The 23,378-nt window shown below is 36.5% G+C and overlaps 1 protein-coding gene across 1 annotated transcript in view; it reads left to right on the top strand.

Moving 5' to 3' along the window:
* NCAM2 (neural cell adhesion molecule 2) overlaps positions 1 to 17,867 on the top strand; it is a 222,339-nt gene extending 204,472 nt beyond the window's left edge. The window contains exons 17-19 of the mRNA XM_065740855.1: positions 6,235 to 6,439; positions 10,040 to 10,159; positions 13,306 to 17,867. Coding sequence (XP_065596927.1) covers positions 6,235 to 6,439; positions 10,040 to 10,159; positions 13,306 to 13,417 — 437 coding nt within the window. The 3' untranslated portion in view covers positions 13,418 to 17,867. The remainder of the gene's footprint in view (positions 1 to 6,234; positions 6,440 to 10,039; positions 10,160 to 13,305) is intronic.
* The last annotated feature ends 5,511 nt before the right edge of the window (positions 17,868 to 23,378 follow it).

Raw genomic sequence — 23,378 nt, 5'->3', positions numbered from 1 at the left:
TTCTTTTCCCTTCTTACCACTAAGTAGGCATGGAGAAGATGTCCTCAACAGAAACATTCAAGTTGAGAATTTATACTACAACATTGGTTTTATTTAGCTATTGCAGTTGCATCTCATTTAAGACACCTTCATGTGAAAAAAGGCCATTGGAGTAATTGAGCATTTGGGTACTACTCAGTAACCAGAAGAAGCCATAAATGAGATTTTCATCTAAAATTTAAAGAAAGTAATTGTAGAAAACTTGTTGGCTAGAGGGTCTCTGCATAGTAAAAAAAAACTCCTCCACTTGAGGAAGCATCAGAAAAGCATAACATGACTGATAAACATGATTTTAGAAATGCTCCTTTGAGTAGCTTGCATCTCTGAAGTCAGTAATGGTTCTGGCACAGCAGACTGCCTTGACTGTGCCTGCCCTTTGCATCTTGTGCTGTCAGTCAAAGCTCTGTAACTCCACTGTGGGCGTGCTTGGTGATAAGCCAACTGATTTGTATCTTCGTCACACTGAAGATACATAATTTATGGCTGGAAAAGTTGGAGGGATCCTTCAATCTAGCTAGTCGGTTGCATCAGGTTCAATAATACTGTCCCCTTATTTTCCATAGCTGTGTGTCAGGCGCGTCTGTCATAACATGTTAGTAGTGCAGTACAGAACACATATCCTCGTGTGCTTGTACACTGCCCTGCAGCAATATCTGTCCTAGAAGAAGTTGAAGGAAAAATCACTACAGAAAAAAATGCATTGAACTTAATGTTATGGAGTTACCATCTTTTTGTATTAGAGGATGAGATAGAAAAGGATCCTAATGACTTTAGCGGTCTCTTTTGCATCATACATTCCCTCAGTAAATGTTTGCACAGAATCATGACGATTGCTTAAAAGTTGATACTGCAACTGTATTGTATTTTTTATTTCATCTGTAGGTAGATGTGTAGTTTCTGGGCACTTACTGATGTAACAGACCAGTTTTATTGCTTTAACTCAATGAAACCAGCACATGCAGCTTCAGCTCTGTCAGACAAATAATAATTTAACAAAACATAATAGTTTTATTAGAGCTTGTTTGGGCAGGAGAGTGGATCACTGGTTGGTTTCTCATTTTTGCCTCCCATGATTTTTATTTTAGTAAGGCACAGGACTACTCAGTAGTGGTCAGTTCTTGCACAAAGCTTAAGCACTGTCTTCAGGCAGCAGACTATTTTCTTGAGGGCTTTGCTAGCAAAGCTCAGTACATGCTACTCTCATGTACTACCCAGGATACAGTTGACTCTGAGTAGGTGTAACTTGGGAGATTCGCTGGGTGTTGCAGAGTCTTTGTATCCTGATCAACCTCACCAAAGGAGTCAGAGTGCAGAGTGCTCCCTTCACACACCCAGGACATTTCTTGTTGGAAAATGCATTAGGAGAATGTTTTGACAGTCATTGAGCTCAGTGATACTCTTAAGATGTATCCATACAAGAAAATACTCGTTTATAAATATCCATACAAGAAAATACTAATTTATAAAAGAGTAGCAAGTCATTTTTAGCTGCTATGAATTATCATTTTATTCTTATTTTGTACTAATTTGAATATACATATATCCACAGAGAAAAGAAAGAAGCATTTCAAATAATTTCAGTGATAAAATGAAAAACGGGATTTTGTGTATTTTGCCATTCACTATCTCCAAGACACATTTTAGGGTATTTGCATACATTTTTATATCTGGAATGGACCCGTATTGCAGATCCATGTTGCCTGTCTGGAATTTTGTAACATTTCTGATAAATTCCTTCATTTTTGCTGCTGTTTTTATCTTGATGTGCATGCTGTTTAGCTGTGTAAAAGAAAACTTACTTATACAGCTGTTTAACTTCTTGGTACTATGTTTGTTTAGGTGCCGATCAATAGATACTGACTTCTAAAATCTAAAATCGTTTTAGAGGTTTTGAGTAAGATCTGACTATTGGAAGCCTTTGATTCTAAGAGAAGTTCCAGATCTGATAAAAATTGAAAACAATGTTCATAGTTAGCGCAGAAATAGCCATCATGGATGGACAAGTAATGTCTTGAACAGCTTAGGACAGTTTATGAGGATGACAAACCAGATCATACTTTTTTCCTCTACTGCCCAGTGCAGTATTTTCAACTTCCTCCTCTAGCTCATAATTTTCAAGTAGTTCAGTTGAAAAGTAGTTCCAACTTTAGCTTCAAACATATCTGAAAGAAAAAATGGTGGCTCAAGCATAATGTATTCAAGCACACATTCACACCCAATCCAGTCTAAGGTACAACCCTATGAGCTTATTGAAGTATTATATATAATTGCTTTTTTTCCTTAAAAATGTAAATGATCGTAAAAGTAAAGGACTAAATAGATCTCTTTTCTTTAATCCATGTGTCCACCTCCAATGAGGTGGAGAAGGGAATAAAGGAACACAAAGGCACTTAATTGAATGCTTTTCAACAAACCTTAGAATCACTGAATGACTGAGGATGTGAGGAATCTCTGGAGATCTTCTTGTCTAGCTCCCCTGTTCAAACAGGATATTTCATGCTCCACTTGCAATTATTTTTTTATAGCACAAGGATTTGAATATATCATTGTGATCCTGTAAGAGTACAGGATACCGAGTATAGAGAGCAGTATAGTATAGTATATATAAGAGAGTATATATAGTATATATAATATATAATATATGTATAATAATATAATATATAGTATATAATATAATATATAGTATATTATATATATATAGTATATATAAGAGACCGGTATAGTCTGTACACATTCAGGTGGTGGCTCTTGCTTTAGACCTGCTTCCCCTTAACGCATCTGGCCTAAACCCCAAAGAAGAATTCACTCAGAATTTAAATCTAAATGCCCATAAAATGTTGCCTTTCCAGTTATTTCTCTTCACTGGGAAATTCTGTTTTACTTGCCAAAGTTCTTCAGTGCTCTTTCCTATTATTTAAATAACAAAAAAAAAAAAAAGTTAATTTTATAGAATAAATGAGAACTTGGAAATTGCCAATAGTTTCTGGGACATAGAAACTTCCTTCTTTTTTTATATATTTCTAAAAGTTTTGTATTTCTGTAAGTATTCATTGACAAATTCTTATTTGAAGGAGTAGATGAGTGAAATGGCTTTGCTTGAAGTTGCCATTTTTCTTCATTATCACGACAAGGTCTATTGTATTATTTATGCCACATTTTATATAATAAAAACCACTTTGCTTTAAATCTAGTATTTTTTTTAACAAAGCTTAATGAAATCTCCTCCAGAACTTTGAATTTAAAACAGTTTTTTTCAGTCAGTATTATAAAAGGCTCCTCTCTCACTAGATTCCTAAGACAAGTAGACAATAAACTTTTCAAAAAATAAAAGTGAAGATCTGCTTCACTCACAGTAGCATTGAATTTGTATGTTTTTAAGTAAGTGTATTTTCAACTAGAAAAATAATGTACTTAATGTATCTAAATAGTCTGCTACAGCACAAAATAGAACTAATATTTTGACTCCACTTGGACCTTAAAGCCCACCCAGCCTCAACCTGCTGCCATGGGCAGGGCTGCCCCCCAGCAGCTCAGGCTGCCCAGGGCTCCATCCAACCTGACCTTAAGTGCCTCCAGGGATGGGGCACCACAGCTTCTCTGGGCAGCCTGTTCCATTGCCTCACCACCCTCTTGAGTCAGAAATCTCCTTCTAATATTTAATCAACATCTCTCCTCTTTTAGTTTAAAACTAAATCCTTGTCTTATAACTATCAGTTAAAAACAAAAAACAACACAAACAGTGTAAGAAGCCCCTCTCAACCTTTCCTGTAAGCTTCCTCGAGGTATTAGAAGGTTGCTATAAAACCTTCTCAGAGTCTTCACATCTCTAGTCTGAACAAGCACACCTCCCTCAGCCCTTCTTCATAGGAGAGGTGTCCAGCCCTCTGATCATTTTCACAGCCTTCCTCTGGACTCACTCCAACAACTCCACATCTTTTTGTGTCCTGGGAGCCCCAGGCCTGGCTGCAGTACTACAGGTCATTCATCAACCAACACCTCTAAGTCCTTTTCCTCAGGGCTGCTCTCATTTCATTCTCTACCCTGTTTGTATTTATTTGGGATTGCCCTGATCCAGTGGCAGGATCTTGCACTTGGGCTTGTTGAACTTCATGAAGTTCACATAGACCCACTTCTCAAGCCTGTCCAGGTCCCTCTGTGTAGCATCCTTTCCTTCTATTGCATCAATATGAACCTATGAACTGCACCACTCAGCTTTGTGTTGTCTGCAATCTTGCTGAGGGTGCACTCACTGTCTGTGTCACCAGCAGTCATGTTAAATACCACCAGTATCAATACCATCCCTCAAGAAATGCCCCCCCTTTACTCTTCTCCACGTGGACATTGAGCCACTGACTGCAATTCAGAATGCTAGTTAGAAGGGTGGATATATGAATACAGTAAGTTTTGGAGGATGTATCAGAAATTAACTTGTAATATTTAACTAGGATTATTGGTATTAAAAAAAAGAGAAGGAAAATGTGTAAAATGTCAACTTTCAATGCATATGTGAAACAATTTTGCATTGCCATACAATCATTTTACTTATTTGGAAATGTTCCTTCACATTTTTGAAGAAGGGAGAATGAATTTGAGGTAATGTCTGTCTACCTGCTGATCCAATCACCCAACTAAATGTACATATTGAATATTGGCTTACTGCGTGATACCATGATACCATTCTGAAGAACAGTTCTGTAATATAACAGCTGATACAAAAGGCAGTGAAACAGCATAAAAAGTAGAATCTTCTTCGACTGAAAAAAGTTTTTACCTTTCCATTTAAGAAGGATATCAAATAGACTTCAAAAGTATTTATTACTATGCATTAAGTATTAAGAAAATTATGTTTAAATTGTGTTTGAAGAGGTAAGTACACATTTTCATAAAAATTAGCTAAGCAAAACACATGAAAGCTTAAATGATTTTCTTACTTTTCATAGTCCACAGTATATTGTAAAGGTGGGAGAAAGATGATAGCAGTTACCTTGTTAAAACCTTTATATTAATAAATTATATTGTTATGTTTTTATGTCTGTCAGCTAAAACAGAATTTATGTAATCTACTGTGAAAAAATCTTGCTCTTATTTTGGAACAGGCATAGACAGAGCTGCAAATGGAAATGTACCACTGCACTGCTGACTCATACTCCCAAGAGATGGTAAAACTAAGCAAGCAATGCTGATGCACAACAGCAGTGTGCAAAATAAAAGTTTCCCTCCCCTGTGGTATTGGGTCAGGACATAATACATACAGGTCATCACACCTGCAATGGTCACTAGCCAACTCCTGAGCTAGACTGATACCTTCTTGAACTAGGCTGGCCTATGAACCATTTCTAAGTTCTGTATTTTTCCACTGAGTTACTGATCACATGCAACTCCTTGCCTTCATAACAGTCATCTGAATTCATAAGCAATACTTGTTCTTTCAGCATCACAGTATTCAAAACTGTAGCATTATTGTCTACTTCAGAAATACCAATTTAGACAAAATTGGATAAGCAGCTTTAAAGGTACAGCTGCAGAAAGCAAAATCAGATGTGGAATATATTTATTTTGAATTATATGACAGTATTTCAAGGTTCAAAACTATACAGTATGAGGTCCTGACCTTATAATCGTTTAATAGTACAACTATTTTTTTCATGTTCATTTATTTGACAGCATGTCTCTGTTTGCAGACTATTACCTTGAAAAAATTGTTCTCTGACTTTTTCATTCTTATGTAATTTAAAAAATGACCTTTACAAGAATAAATATTGTTTTACCACTCTTTTTAGTAACTTCCCGTAGCACCACTGCTAATTAATGACATCTTAAATGTGGAAGATTACAACTTATGTCAACTGTTATTATGCTGCAAATTTGCAGTATTTTTCTTAGGATCCATACTGATATACTTTGTTTTGAAATGTTAGAAGTATGATATTGTTTATTATTAAATAATGTGATTTATGCTTTGTGACAATATTGGATTTTAGGCAATGGGAAAATGTTATGTAGAAAAGATGGCTCTTGGGATTTTTTAATTGGGTTGTCTGTGTGTTTCATTTTCAGTCCTGCTTCTTTCCTTTAGTTTCCGAATGGTCCATTTGTAAACATCCTTTAGCCTCCTGATATGTGATCTAAGAACTTGAGAAAATGTTGTTGTTCAGGATGAATTTTATAATGAATTCAAATTTTCTTTCTTTCAAGACACTCTTTTCAATGGTCTTGGACTTCGTGCTGTCATTGGCCTGGGAGTGGCAGCCCTTTTGTTAATCCTTGTTGTGACTGATGTCAGCTGCTTCTTTGTACGACAATGCGGATTGCTAATGTGCATCACCAGGAGGATTTGTGGGAAAAAGAGTGGTTCAAGTGGAAAAAGTAAAGAACTGGAAGAAGGAAAGGCTGCTTACTTGTGAGTATTAACTACATATTTTAGAAACTTAATCAAAAGAAAAACCTTGCCGTTCAACTTGTATTTATTATTGGACATTTTGTGGTTTGATAAAAGGACTGTTGTAAAAGTTTTCTATTACTTGGAAAACTGTTCTATGAAATGTATTGCATCATTTGTGGACAGCTGTTTCCATAAAGGAGAAACAAGGACAAAAAAGAAGAAAAGAGCATAGACCCTGCTTCACTTTAAGATGGCCATCTTGCGCAGCTTTCATTACTCTGATAGAATAATAATTCAATCATAGATCAGTATAGGGACATTTCTATACTACTACCAATTCATCTTTGAGCTACTGACATCCAAAAACAAAGAATATGGTTGTGGCAGTGCCAGTAAATTCAGTAATAAAACACATAACTTTGTGGAAAATACATGAAATAATTCCTCAAATATAGCTATTATTGGAAAATCTCGGGTTTTGCCTATAGAGTTTTGGTATTATTATGGTTTTCTTTGAAAAATAAAAGTTCTGAGATGTGGCTGAATTGTCAGTGAGCAAGACTGTTCTTCATAGCAAGTTGATGCTTGCTAAAAATAAAGGAGAACAAGTAATCCTGTTTCTCAAACAAGCCCTCATGTAGTGGCTACTTCATTAGATAAATGGGAATAAAATGGTCGTTTATGTGCAAGTTTCCTTAAATGATAACAGCAGATATATGCAAAAACAAGTTCAAGTCCTTTAAAGACCCAGAGTTCACAGGGTTTTCAAAAGATTAGACAGAGCAGATTACTTATGATCCCACATTTTAGGCAGTTCTATTTATTTACTAAATATGGCAGCTTCATTTTGTCATTATGCTCCTCTCAAAAGGTTTTCTTTTTTTAATGTACAATGTAATATCTGTGACAAGCTGTATTTTGTGGCATAAACAGCCACAATGTGTGTGTATATGTACACATAGTGTACAATTCCTATGCGCTGCAGCTCTCCCAGGAGTCAGAACGTGCACTTCATTTCCCTGCACCTTCCCAGAACTCATCTTTCCCAGATGTAGACTGCAGAGCAGATTTGGTGGCCCTTATTATTCATAGCTACACTTGCTTCTCTGTTGCCAGGGCTGGAAGTGTTAAAGTCTCTTTTGTGGTTTTAGTTCTGGCTATTTGAATTCAGACACTGTGTCTTTGTTAGGTAACCTGATGACATGTCTTGGTAGCGTTCTCAACCCTTTTCAAAACAGCTGCACAGAAGCAAAACAGCCATAAGCAGGCACATAGTATTTATATCAAGTAATGTTTCTGAATAAAAGAAGTTATGCCATAAAACAGGTATTTCCTAATTCCCCACAGGTTTCACTAAGAGAAAGAATAACACAGTTTGAAGCCAGTGTGTCCTGTTCAAAAGAGTAGGCGTTTACAGCTTCTGGCTCAGGTTCAGCTGTCCTTTCCTATTGAGCACAGCACTTCAGTTTGTGCTTTAATTTCATTTTCAAGAAGTAACCACGTATGAATTGGTGTACAGGCCCTTTCTGATTGGGAAGACCTTAGGGAGCTGCAGTTCTAAATGTCACTTGACAGCAGTTTATGTATTGCTGTCAACATCTGATACACAGATACAACTCCATGATGTCTAGAGCTGGTCACATAACAGCAATTCCTCCATGACACCTTTTTTTTTTGCAAGAACAACTATACAATTAATTATATTTCCGTCTTTGTTGTGGAGATCTTCAGTGAGTCTGATCATAAAAGAAGTTGGAACTATTCTTCTTTATCTTATTCTTTGATTAAATGTTAAGTCTTAAGGGTAACAATTTGAATTTCTTTCATGCCAAATGCCATTCCCTAAAAGACACTGACATTTCTCTCATTTGAATATGTCAGATCACATTCTGGATTCTTGAGTGGCTTTATGGTTTTTTGTTTTTTGTTTTTTGTACTCTAATTGGTAGGAAATATGTAGTTATTAGTTATGTTCCGTATGTAGTTAATGTAGATTACACTATGCATGTAACATAACACACAGCCATCTGGAACAGAAATGGTGAAATATGTTTCCTACAAGGAATGTTCCCCTCTGTGCAGTTTTTAATTATTACACAATTTGTGCTTTCTGTATGGATCAATTGCTCAATTATGAAATCTGTGCAATAATGTACATTTATCCATAAGTTTGTGCATGTACAGATATAACAAGTAGAACTTAATATTCCTCTGCCAGCCCTGTTATGAACCATTATCTTTTCACAGATAATCTGGCAGCCATGACTCCACTTGCAACTATATGGCAATGTTATCAAACAGCCAACTCCTACATAGCACATAAATTAAATGTCTCTATTACATGTATTATCTACAGTAAATAAACACAAATTATGCATCTAAAATTAAAAATATGTTTTAGGATTCTACCTGTGAATTCTTCTTTAGTCAGCTTCTCAATTACACATTTTTTGCATGCTGCACTCCTGTTAGTCTGTAAAGATTTTCCTGGAGTATAATTACCAGAAGATGCTCAAGTTTCCATATACTGTCTGAGTAGATTGCTGTACTTGTACAGCTTGTTTAAAGATGGTCTTTCCACAAGTGATAAAAAAGTGTGAGAGATGAATTAGACAACGGTTTAATGAGACTTCTATGGCACACAGCAATCTGACTGCTCTCTGGAGTGTGTCATGTCCAGAAAATAGTCTGTTAAAGATAAAAGCAGTTGTTCATCAGTTACCCTGTTTTAAGTTACCCTTTGTTTCTACACTGCAGCTGATAAGTTACAGGATACAAGTCCTGATTGGATGTCAGGAATAAGAAAGAAATGTATACATGGAAAAAGATTTTATTTTGAAAATATCAGATATATCTTGAATATCCTTTGATCTGTCCTTAGAGATACAAAGTATTTGCTAGTTATTAATTAATAGCCATACTGTTAATGCCACTGTAAATGCAAACAGTGCTTTGCATATCGAGTCCATATTACCAACTAAAGTGCAATGACAGTACTCACTGTTCTGTCCTCTTTACAATCCATTGTCCAACTGACACTAAAGTTATTCATTGCCTTATTTGTGGGAAATTAGCATCTGTTCCTAAAATGGGGGAATTACCACATAGAAACAGAGAATTTCTTCCACCAGTCTGAATAGGGCAGGCTTGGTTCTTATCACACAGGGGCTCTTTGACAGCCGGGATTGTAAGAATCTCAGAAGTCTGTAACACACTTGTGCGATATATATGCTGCAAGAAAGGCTCTTTGTACTGCCAGAAAGTTCAAGCATAACTGGGGGTCAGGTTCTATATTTACTATACTATGATAGCCAAATTCATGTCTATTCCCATAAGGTGATCCATCATCTTGTTATTCAGTTGTAAACAAAACGCTCTTTTGAGATGCTAATCCATTATGTTTGTGGAGTAGGCAAGTAGCCATGGATACAGGATACTTTGAAGACTTCAAGGTATAGAGAACACCTTGTTAAATGTGTCTCAGTGGTGTTAATTGTTGATAATTAGTTCCACTTTTTCTCTGCCAGCTTTTGAAGGAAGAGATCTTGGTAATTAGTTAAGTGCAATATATATGGTTAATATGATGATAAAAACTCAGACTCTTTTAATAATTTTTAGGAAAGATGGATCAAAAGAGCCTATAGTGGAAATGAGAACAGAGGATGAAAGAATTACCAGCCATGAAGATGGGAGCCCAGTAAACGAGCCAAACGAGACTACTCCTCTCACGGAACCAGAGTAAGTAGCCCAGTATTCCCCAGTGTCTCACACTGAATCTTGGCTGCAAGGCCGCCCTCACACTACTAGGGAGAGAGGTACACAACAGCCATGTGTTGTGGCAATGCAGTTCACCAGTGTGTTTTTTTACAGTCATCATCTAAACCACAGTACATGACCTGATGGCCCAGGAGGCTCTCATTGTCTCCAGCCTTCTCAGCAGCCCATGCCCAGATCTGGTGGGATGTGGACTCACACCCCACTGCTGCCCTGGCTCTGCCTGCCGTGCTGACGGGTGGGAGCGTGAGGACCGGGGTCTGCCTGCCTCCTTGGATCAGCACTGCACTGAGCATTGAGAGAATTCTTTTAAAATAGTCTTTTTCTCTTTAATCTTCTGAAAGGTGCTTGGAATTTGTATTGAGGGGTTCTGCAGCAAACCAAGTTATCTAAGGAGTCAGTGGAATGTAACTGTAAACATTATATAAACTACACTAAGCCTTGGCCATATTAGCAGCTAAGCCACTGGTGCCAAAGTTTAATGTCTTTAAGATAAAAATGTGATGGAACGTGATAGTAGCAAAGATGAAGTTCAGTTTTTAATGCTTGTCCAAGTCGTTAGAACAACTGTCAGGACTGAAACATGAAACAGCTAAGATCAAAAATGTTTTATTATCTTACTGAAGGAAAGAATCAGCCACTGGTGGCAGGAAAAATAGTTAAATCATTGGAACAACTGATAAGGAGTCTGATGGTATTATGTCCCTGGGAGAAGAGAGCTGCTGAAAGATTCTAGTAATGACGACTGTTTCTTTCTTAGTAATTTCTTTTCTGACAACAAAGGCAAAAGGCAGCAATGAAAGGCACAGCTGGATGGAGGTCAGATGGGTTAGCTAAAGATTCAGGGCAGAGTCACTTAGGATACCAAAGATGAGTCAAAAGCATCAGGCAGTCAGGACATCTGAAGGGACACTGGCTCTAGGGGAACACTGCAAGACCTGCTCACACGCAAGTCATAACAGATAAAGCAGAGAAGAAATATGACATATGGGTGAGATGCCACTGAAGAAAAGGAGGATGCAGTAGGATGAAACTAAGTCTTTTCTGTAGGAATAACACTGAACAACAGGTGCAACAGCAGTCTTGTTGGGGAAAAACGTAGCATGCAGGAGGGAAGAGCTTCAGGGACACATCAGTCAGTCAGTGACCATACAAGGCAGGATTCACTGTGGCTAATTTGGGCTGCCTTAAATACATAAGAAGTTAAATCTTCACTTAAAATTAGGTAAAATTTGTACTCAGCAGAGAGAGACAGGCATGTCTATGTATCTGAAAGGGATTATTTCAGCATAAGATGTATGCTTATGTGATGCCTGTCTCTTTCTTGACTGTAGGTTCAGCCTAATTTTGCGCGTAACTTTCAGGCTTCTTGCATTTTTTTTTCAGTTGAGCTACATATATCCAGGCACTATATTGCTTTGAATGTAAAAGTGTGTGTAAAATAACCTAGGAGGAGATTTTTTTCACAGCAATGTAGTATTTTCATTACATTACTTAACATATTACTCTGCAACTGTCATTTAAACTTAACTCACTGTTAAAGCAAGGTTTGGGATCCACAGATTAGCACAAAGCACTTATACCTGGAAGTAAACAAGTTCTAATAATACTGTCAGGAAACCAATATAAGTTGTGCATTTCTTACTGCATTTCTGAAATACAATTAAAATGCCATATGCATGGTACTAGAATTAAATTCCCAGTCTGGTATTGCTATAATTTTAGTATTGGTTGAGTTTTTTCTCCATATTAATGAAGCTGCTTGAATTTCTGTATCAAAATGGCTAGGAGCCATTTTCCTATAATATGGACATCTAATAGAGAAGTAAATATTCTGAGTTCAGTGTGGGTAATATCAGCAAAATATTTTAATTAGGCCACTTGCAGTGCTAGAGGAACTAAATATCATTATTGATAGATAACAGACAAGTGTCAGAAAAATGAAAAGAACCTTTTAAAGTTCTCCAGTCCTTTTCTTCTTCTTCTAAGTACTTTAATTTTAAAATATTATTTCAGTAATTTCTCTAATCTTACATAAATCTTGGTTAAATATGGTTTATTTTTTAATACCATTTTGCTTTATTAGGCTTATTACACAGGTGAGTCTCTTGAGGCATGTTTCCTCTGCTTCTGTGTTGGTTTTTTTCTTTTTCAAAAACAGATCTACATCAATTCTGCTGTTTCCATTTTTTCATGTGCTGTGTTGTGTGCTGTTTCCTTTGTGTGTGTGCCATGTGGAACAGACAGCTGCTTGACAACATCTTCTGTGTTCAAATCCAGAGAGCTTATGATATGCATCCCATATTTTACTATAACAGAAGTTAGTCTTCTCATAGATTTTTCTTAGATAAGATTATGTTCAATGTTTAACTTCTAGTTTGTTTCACCCAGATCAAATATCATATGACTGGGAATTCATGTATTGTTTTGCTTTGTTTATTGTCATTAAATGCTGCTATTACAGGACATTCCTAAGGGATTCTTCATACAGTTGTGGAATAACATAAAGCTCACTGGGAGATCAAAGCAATCACAGTGGAAGATTACTGAAACATTTAACAGCTGTTATGAATGGAAAAACAAAACAAACACGTATGCATACTACTCCCTAGCTAAAAAAAAACAGGAAACAAACCCAAACTGTAAACAGAATAAACAGCTACTATACCCAGGAGATATTATTAGAGGAACGTCTACCTAAACCATACATACTTTTCACAGCTATATTTTTGACAGCTAACTAGCAGCAGTAGGGAATGATTTTTAAGAACTTTTTGAAAGAAATCAGTGTTTTGTCTTTCCTATAAATAGGAGTGGGGATTCCCTTGGTATTGGAATTAAGGTTTATAAGACTTAAAAGAACATTTCTGAAATTAAAATACCATTTGAATGTCTTCAGATATCCAAACAAGAACCGGAAGGAACTAATATTAATTTATTTGAAAACAAAGAACCTTGCTACTCATAATAAAATAATTGCATATTATTTTCATTGACTGATGTTTTTATACACACTATGGACTGCAAAAAGAGTGCACTCATTGTAGACTTAAATTCCACATCATTTGTTATTTTTTGTAATGTCCGTGATTTCTCTTTTCTTTTGATAGGAAGCTGCCACTGAAGGAGGAAAATGGGAAAGAAGCTTTAAATCCAGAAACCATAGAAATCAAAGTTGCTAATGACATCATCCAGTCAAAAGAAGATGATAGCAAAGCATAAGATAAACTACAGCTTTCTGGATAATGCATTTGGATAAAAGCAAACCCGTGACCAAAACTTTACAGCTGACCTTAATTTCCTGGGAAACTTAAGCTTGGAATAGTTAGTACTTGTGTACATATGATAAAACAGTTTCTGTCTACAGTTCTTTTCTATTTTTTTGTTAATGGTTTAGTATGTTGTTTTGCTGACACCAAGTCCTATGGTATATAAATTGGAAAAATCTTCAGAATAAGAACTGTAACTTATTATATGAAAAAGTATGTCTATTTAGAAGAATACTTGGCAAAGCACCCCTAACCACAAACAACACATCACGTCTCTCCAAATCTTACAGGGCAATCTACATACATAAAGTGACATACGTTACTGTACTTGTTTCCATTTATAATCAAGCATAAGTTGAGGTTGCCTTTTATAAAATGAAAACCAATCTCAGCATAACGTTAGTTTAAGATCTTATCACTGGCAGACACTCGGTTGTCATTCCAACTGTGCATATCACTTGAAACAAAAAAAGCAACAAACTGTCTTCAACGAGCCAGCTCCACCCATAGTTTTACCTGGGTTTTCTTGTATCATAAAAATTTGATTACTATGATGTACAGATTCAAATCAAAATGGCTGAATATTTCATGGAATACTGACCTCATCCTAACTTTAGGATGTGACCGAAAGGCCCAGGATTTTTAGAATGCCAGGTTTTCTACATTAACATTTGGAAGGTTATGTCTAAACTGGAATGTAGGAAATGTTTGGAAAGGGAACTCTTTTTTCAATAACTTTTGGCTTCAAAGGAGGAAACCTAACACAAACTCACATTAGTTGCCCCAGCATATTTATGCATAGATAGTATTCAGTCTTCTAACCATTTAGTCAAGGGATAATCTGCATTTTAGTATTGTAGATGTACTTTCACCATAAATCAATATGTGAAATATTTGACGTTGGCCTTATTAAAGAATTTCTCGCTATGTTATCAATTTTTATCTTATAACAGTAAACATAAGAGATGGAAAGATTCTGGCTAAGTGGTTAGGAACATTTTTAAATTCTTAATTAATCAGACAGTGTATTAAGCAAAATAGTTGTTTCCTGTTAAGCATTTTTTAAGATAATCTATTTTATTATTATGGATAATATGCACTACTTAGAAATTTGGCTAATTTATTTGATGAAAAAGAATATATTTATTAATATTGATTTAATTATGTCACTAATTGGAATAATACATCCTGCTTCCATTCCAGCATAGTGTATCCACATCTATCAACCTATTGAAAATCTTTCTTTGGAAGATGTAGATAAAATGATGAACTAGATTAGAAAATTCTACTTGTTAGGATCAAACTGTAGAGTACCTTGTGAATTTTTCACATTTAAGTCATACCCGAGGTTTAAGTGTAGCTTTACTCAACAAATTATGTCTTCTCCATGCTATATCTGAATTTTTCTTATAATTTGCAAATTTACATTATTTGCCAAGATAGACAAAATTCTACCTAATTTCATGCAGAATGTCATCAGCTCTTAGCTGATATTTTGTAGTTATGTCAGAGTGGTTGACTTTTGTGCAGTAAAGCTGAAAGTGAAATGTAAAAGAATGTTGTTACATTTGAGGAAAATGGCACATTAACCTTCTTTTTAACACAAACACTACTGGATTTGAAAAAGTTGAGGAGGTATTGAATTATCAGATCTTCCTTATTTTTCAAAGCCACTAATTTTATGTTTAAAACAAAGCAAAACAATAAAACTACTTCTAATCACTTTCAGAAAAACCTACAGTGAACCAAGTAGTTGAGGGCAGAGACATAACACTGATATGGCTAGATGAGAAGCCACGCTCCCACAAAAGCAGAGCTGAAATGAAAAGTATGGATAAGAGCAATGATGGATGAAAGTCATGAAAGAGAGTAAGTTAAAACTGCTGCAAAATAGTCTCTTTAAATGCTAAGAAATTACTTCTGGATAAAAGAAGGATGACGATATTCCTCTATAGCCTGTTACTGTTGCTCCCACGTACTGCGCAGGCACTATTACCAAGTATCTGTTTGCCTGTTAAATGTCTGTCCTGTTTCTCTCAGAATAGCTTATACAGTGAGCAGAACTGTCCCCTATTTTATAATTAAGAAAAATAGTTGTCTTGTTTATGTATGTGAATATATATTCTCTCCATAATATACAACTGGACTTTCTCCCTCTGTTGAAATGTGAGGAAGGGACCTGGAAAATTCAAGTAGTTGAACATAATTGGTGTGGCTTGAACATCAGCACCCCACATCATCTCATGCAGTTCTGTTACCAGGATGAAGGTACAAGACCTCCTTTCCTCTTCTCCCTGCCATCACAAGGTTAGGTGGTGCTGTGCATTCTCAAATAAGTCAATTTTCACTAAGCAAACAGTGCTTTTTCTGAAGCCAGCACGATCATTTGCTCAACAAGGTTCCTATACAATGAGTGCACGGCTAACACTTTCTAGGTTCAACTGTAGTCGCATTTCAACTTTTAGTACTTCTTGCTAAAACTTACACAAAAAACTTAAATGGCCTAACAACTGGATGTTGTCTTTTTGTTGGTATTGTTTTTATTCTTGTTTGTTTGTGTTTGTTTTTTAATACAGCCTCTAATTCCAGTGTGAAAAGATTAGAGGATTTTAAAGGTTTCTTCAGCACATTTGGTATTAATACTCCTGTCCTACTCTTTACTAGTAAAATATGCAGCAAAATTATTTCAGTAATGGAAGAAAGAAGCATTTCCTACTATATTGGAATACAAACCGAAATCTATTTCCAGAAGTATTTCTTTCCTGCCTGATTTTGAGCCCCTTGCCAGCTGGGCTGAGAATTTAAAAGTTCACAATTACTGGTAGACTGCTCCAAGCATGCCCCTTGGTCTGTGGGTTAATAGATTATCTCGTGTTTTGCCTCTGTGCTTTGCAGGAGAAAGCCAAACTATGACAAAATTCTCAAAACCACTGGTATTTGCAAATGTTTCCAAATGAGGGACAGCGCATTGTAATTTGTATGATATATGTAGAACTGGAGTAACCTCATGTCTTTTTTTCTTTTCTGATTCTAGACTTAAAAGAACCAGGTATCTGTATAAATGTCACTTTTACTGTCTAAAAGTAATCTAAGTGTTGGTATGAAATGTCAGAAGAGTTGACAGAATATAATTATTTGTAAAAATAATCTGAGTTGTTACGCTAACATACTCCAGGGAGGAGTGTGGGAGGGTGCCATTGAAATTATGGACAAAATGGAATGTGGCAGCGACAATCTCTCTTCAACAAAAAATGAGTAAAATTAAGTAAAATGACTTACTTTCTTTTTTTGTTGTTTTTAGTAAAAGTACGTTCTGATTTACTACAACAGTAATAAAAAAAATAACATTTTTCAATTTAGTATACAAATGTACTATGGAGAGGTTTTCTGGTTTTGTTTGCTTGATTACTTTTTGTTTCCTTTTTTTTTACTTATAAAGTTTGTGGGGTTTTTGTTTGTTTTTTGTTTTTGGTGGTTGCAGAAATATTTACTATTCTGGTGATGCTAATGCCTAATGTGACAAAGTTTAATTTATTTAGGCCTAAGGCCTTGCAAGAAATTTTTGTGTGGCTAAACCCATTGTTCATATGGCATCTCACTGACACCAGTGGAGTCAGTGTGAGCAGGAGGATGGATGTACTGTCATAGAAAAGCTTGCAGGACTGGGCTGACTTTCTATCTTCATAGATATATGCAAAGTAGTTACACAGTGACTGTCATTTACTAAGGCTGTTCCACAACAGTCCATGGTATAGTATATTCCACCTCCTGTCTTGAGCCTTAGCATTGATGTTCATTCAAAAAGTGGCTTTCTTTTTATGATGGTATTTATTTATTTGCCAACCATCAAACTGTAGTATAATAGTCATGCCATTTTTCTGTTTCCTACACCAGATAATGGAAATGTATTTGTGCCTTTTGATAGCATGCCACTTTGCTTTATTAAAGAAAAAAATCTTCAATAATTTGTCTACAAAGCCTGTTTAAAGTAACTGAAAGCTTTACCATGATATACATTTCTGCTCAGATATGCTCAAATATTCATCTAAAGTAAACTGAAGACAATACTCTCAATTCAGTTTAGTATTTTAAACACAAAATTGGCAAAAAACTATTGAGATCACAATTCTAGTGAGGGTCATTGTGAGTGTGTTACTGCTGAAAAGATTCAAGTAGATGGAGCACATGGGGAGTATGAAAAAGTGTTTTGACCAATTTATCAAGTTGAAAAGTCAGATAAAAAGTTCATTGGTTCTATCCAGGCACTTAGAAATAAAACATTAGCATCTTTTCTCAAATCTAAAAGATGATGAGGAACATCTTACCACCATTTTTACCTCTGGAGTAAAACTGCAGTGAATGTTTGTTTTGCAGTCATCTGTGGTCTCACCATCCCTGTGTAAGCTATCTGCTGGGTGACATTAACTCCTGATTAAAGGAGAGGAACAGAAAACACTGTGAGTAGGGCCTTGGGGGAATCCAGGTCTCGATGGGGTTTGGGACAAATACTCACTTCAATGGGGCCTGAATTTCATCCATTTGTCTGGGAGAGGCGCCATATGTCTTCATCCAGTTGTGTCATCTAGGTGTAAGCAGAATTTAAATGTCCTATCAAGCTCCTGCTAACATTTTGCACAGGGAAGGCTTGCCTACAAGGAGTTTGTAGAGATCAGGAAACATGGATAAAGATAACTGATCACAACTTATGTCCTCAGAATTAAGAAGAAGTAAAACATCCTTCTAAAAAGTTTGGTATGATTGCAATACTTTAGGTAAAGACTAAAACATTCTAAGAAGTATTGTCTTTTTAAATCATAGAGTCATTGAATCATAGAACGGCCTGGGTTGAAAAGGACCTCAAAGATCACCTAGTTTCAACTCCCCTGCCATGACAGGGTTGCCAACCACTAGACCAGGCTGCCCAGAGATCACACTGTTTAACTTCAGATGCTTGTGCTGATCAATGCAAAGTTACCATGGTTAAATGGATAATTAAAAAAAGAAAAAAAAATGTTCCATCCCTTTTTTCAGAATTTTTCATATCATTCCCTGGAAACCACTCACTAAATTTTAAGTGACCTTCGATATTCCCAGTGTGTTCTCAGATCTTTTTCATTTGAACCTGAGCCAGAAAGAATCCTTTCTGTTAAAATTCGACTTTGGACCCATTTCGGAGAAAACACAGTTTACTTATTTCTCCTCTTAACAGGCATTGTGAACCTCATCATGTTTGACTTTCAAACTTGAATATTGGCCGTTTTTAGCCCAGAGAAATGAAATAAGTATTTATTGCCAAATTTGTATTGGCAGCTTTAAGTCACAGTTGAGATTGGGAACGAGCAAGATGACCAGCTTTGGTGCTGACAGAATTAAGGAAAGCCACCAGAGAGAACAAGTGCAAAAGAATGAACTAGGAGAGGGCTCAGAAACTGGGAGGCCCTATGGAAACTGGTGGGGAAGCAGGAAGCTACTAAAATAAAAGAGGCTTCTGCAGACTGTGAAAACAAGAGAAGGGGTAATGTTAGCCCTGCTGCATCCTTTAAGTCTGCTGTGCGAGAAGTCTGTGTTTTAAAATGTAAAATGCAGAGCTGGGAGAAGGGAAAGTCCCTGCAGATTGGTGACAGACATATAAAGCAATCAGATTCCCCATGAAGGTAATTTTGTTGCTCTTGGTGTAGAGTTCTCACTATGAATTTTGAGCTACCTAGGCAAGGTTTAAACAAACAAACAACAAAAAAAAAAGCTTTCCTGCTAAAATGAGCACTCGGTATGTATTTGTATGCTGTGTACAGTATGAGCTAAAGCATACCATATATTGTTTTTGTTATTCCACACGTTGTCAACAGCCCACTTGCGATATATACCACCTGAATTATATATTGATAAGTTAGCTACCACTGGAGCTAGTTCGTTTCTTGTTTCAAAATCTTATGTCCCTATGAAATGCTGTGTATATATATATATCTCTATACTGTAAAAAGAAGTAATATTGCAGATGCTGGTTTTGTATTTATGAAAGACATTGAAAGTATGGCTTAAAGTATATCAATTATTTGTCACTCTTCACCATTTGTATATTAATAGTAAAGATACTTTTACTTTAATGAAGTGTTGTAGTTCACTTTTATTTTTGCTAAAGTGTCTTTCTGTCAACGATGTCTGATTCATTAGCAGACTTATTGCCAAAAAGAAGCATATAAATTGCTTCTTTTCCTCCATTATAGAAGTACTGAATAATGCTCAAGCACTTATGCAATTTATTATTCTCTTTTCTGTCAAAATACATCACTGTTATTAAGAACTACTGTTGTTGCATCCCCAGTCTCCAGCAGAGCTTGAGGCCCATTATAATCAGCCCCTATATGTTAGCAATGAAATACAATCATTTTTCTGAAGAATGAGAGTGTAACACTTTAAAGGTATTTAGTATATTGAAGCCAAAGAACAGAAGCTAGCTTGTTTTGTCTAACTTTGAGTCTTACTAAAGGCTTGTAAATCTGTTAGGAGCACCTGGAGCTACTCATAACAAGCTGGGCGCTGTCTGCCATGAAATGGGCTTTTACTTCATTACTGGTCTGTATTCCACTATGACAGAGTGAAGTGAAGTGCACTCCAGACAGCATAGTTCAGCAACTTTTCTGAAATGGCAGAGGAACAGCCATGCCCTCTCTTTTGTTACCAGTAAAAAGAAGAGGCTTGATTTGCGTAGATACTTGCTGGACTGAGTTTAAGTGTTCAGGGTTCAGCTTTCTCTAAGAAACTGAATGAGCCAAAGAATGGAGAGGGCTGTACATATGAACAAACAAAAAAAAAAAAGTTTCACACAACAGTGTCTTCACAGCTGTATCTTCTTTTTTCCACAGTTCTGATTCAGCAGATGTCTTAGCCACGTGCTTCCCAAAATGTCAGTGATAACATCAACAATTAGCAAAATGGTTGAAAAAAATGAGCCAAAGACAATTCATTTAGATGAGCTGACATCAGTGTCTAGCTCAGAAGAAGTCATATTTCATCAGATAATGCATAAATAGGGATCAGCTATCTTGATAGTTAATCAGCCTAGCACACTGGTGGCAGGAAAGGTCTCCCTTTAATTTACAGGTGAATGGTAAATATAACTATTGTGAATTACTGATCATGCAAATATAATGCAGGTTTCCTTCAGAAACAGAATCAACTATTTAAAATTCAGCCTTGATCCTCTGGTGTATTTCAGGCCTACTGCTCAAAATACAAGAAAATGTATTTAAATGTAGATTCAGATAACTCGGTAAAGCCTATTTATTTACGTGTGTTATTGCTAATAACCTAGGCACAGATAACACTCCACCAAGGACATGAAGAAAATGGAAAAAATGTGTCACACTGTGTATTCCTGGCTAAGCAGAAGATAACCTTTCTCATTTGGGCCCTGGAAGACTGTGATGAACAAACAGTATTTGTAAACTCATTCCTATGTGGAAAATGTTTATGTGTGAGGATGTGGTTTAAACTTACTTGGTTTATGAAACATCTCAGTGTAACACTTAAATTTCAGCAATTAAACTATTCTGCAATCAGTACAAATATAAAACACTGGCAACAGCACTGCTGGAAAAGCAGAATTAAACATCTGTCGGCAGATGAATCAGGTCATGCAATGGATATCTAGAATTCATTCCAACACCTTATCCATAAGACGAACAGGAAAAAAAACTGAATTAAAAAGAAGTTTTCTATTAAGCAAATGTCATCTCATAGGAGTAAACCAGAGATGAATAAGTGATACCTTTCAAATGGAAAAAAAAAACAGTTTCCTTACCTTATCCAAGACATGATAAACAAATTTTACTTCAGTACATATTTATCATGAGGAGGAAGAAAGTAATAATTTACTTATATCTGAAGTGCTCGGTCACCTTTAACCATTCAGAAGAGGAAGATAAGAAGTAATTCTAGGACACTTGAGATTTGAGCATTTACAGATACTTTTAAAAAGTAAAGATCATGTAAAATGTAAAGACTCTTCGGCCATAGCATTCTGCAAGTTTAATTAAAAGGTCATTTGCAATGCAATTCAAGCTGTTGTCTTGTTTGTAGGGGAAAATGAAACTGGTGACATTTCTTAGCTGTTTCCTATGGCTTTTCATTGTAGAGTGATCTAAAGAAGCCATTCCTTAGTAGGATGTGAGGGTAGAGTGTTACAGTGGAACAGTACTTCTGCCTTCCTGCTGTTTGCAACATACCCAAGCAATGTTTTGTTGCAATGTTTTGTTCTGATCTATGTAAAAAATATACTTTCAATGGAAAGCAGTCCCTTGAAAAATTAAAGATAGTCTGTAAAATAATAATTTTGTGCCTGTGAGTGAAGGAAAACAAACACTAGCTGCATAATCTTGTGATATAAAATGCAGTTGTAATATCACCAGTCATTTCTGCTCTTCACTGAGGAAACATAAACCCTGTATGCTGAAGTACACTGTGATCACCTGAAGGATCCATGTTGTTGGGCTGTGCTGAGGGATGGGGACCTAACAGTGCTGTAAACGTGACCAAGTGTTAGGCTGTTTTCTGTGGCCTTGTTCCTTGCATCACTCTGGGCTGGGACACAGTTCCACACATGGGCCCACCCGTGAGCAGCCCTAACTGTGCAGTGGCCTTGCTGGGGCTGGAGCTGATGCTGATGGCCTGGGGGTCTGGGCAAGCTGGGGAAAGCCCTCATGGTGTGCAGGGACTGTTAGGGCTGGAGGGGGGGGGGGGGAGGGAGTGACCTCAGCATTTGCATATCCTTGTACCAGGGTTAAAGACTTAAAAAGAAAATGTTTTGGAGATAAGAATTGGGTAAATGTCAATTGCCAACACTTTAAAGTGCTATGATGTTGCTCATTCCAGCAGTTTAGGTCAACCTTTTTCCCTCGGCTGAGAAAAATACAGTGCTACAAGTAGATAAATCTGTCTTAGCAGACAGATCTTGTTATGATTTGTATTAGATCCTTGAGAGATAAGTTCCATGTCATTCATAATCTGTCTTAAGTGGGACAGCAGAAGGCTGTCATGGAGACAGGCGAAGCAAGGGGCTGAGACACAGGAGGTGTGGTTTCCATGCCAGGCACTGGCTCCTTGGGCTGAGCAAATCAATGGCCGTGAGAGAGCAATGTTTCTTTTCCTCTCCTTGTCTATTTTGTGCTTAAGATTTACAGACCCATTTATCTTACAGATTTCAGTGAGACTACATGCAGTAAATATAAGAGCAAGCCTGAACCATTTGCAAGATTTAAGCCTTAGATTAAAAGTGGGTTTTGTTTGGTCTCGTGGCAGAGAAATCTTCTTGCTGCCACTTCACATAGTGTTTGTACATTTGCATTGTGATGTATTACAGCATGCAGTTCTTGTGGCACAAATTTTACTAATCACTTGCTCAGTAGTTCAGTTGTTGCAGCTACTCAAGGATGGGGGACAGTAGCCAAGTCTTGGGTATAGCATGTGTTCTTGGTATGGTGAGGCAGTGTTGGGTTAGGCAGGGCAGACCTGTTACTACTGATCATGATACCGTTACTCCTACACCAGTGAATTCTGAATTCCAATTACAAAAAACTGAATGTTTATGCTTAGCTCTAAAACAGAAGTTATCTTGATTGATTACGCTGCGAGATGTGTGACACGTGCATGACTGTGCTAAAGTGCAGCTGGTGACTTCTGTGAGAGAAGGCAATCACGTTGGCTCGTTGCTCAGAACATAGCAACTATTTCCTCCCTATAGCTGACGATTTGATTTTCCCTAGAAATACTGAAGTAACATAACAAACTAATGAAACACTAATGTAGTAGCATTATTTATACCCTGAAAACATCCTAAACTACCTGTAACTGTAAAATTAACCTAAGATTTAGTTTTTTTCTTGGTAGGCTATTTTCGGGTTGCACTCAGGCTTCAA

This window comes from Cyrtonyx montezumae, unplaced genomic scaffold (assembly GCF_038088225.1).
Source record: "Cyrtonyx montezumae isolate F1298 unplaced genomic scaffold, pur_monq_1.0 scaffold_3, whole genome shotgun sequence".
Lineage (NCBI taxonomy): Eukaryota > Metazoa > Chordata > Aves > Galliformes > Odontophoridae > Cyrtonyx > Cyrtonyx montezumae.
Note: the sequence above shows the minus strand (reverse complement) of the source record. Positions and strands in the feature narration are given on the sequence as shown.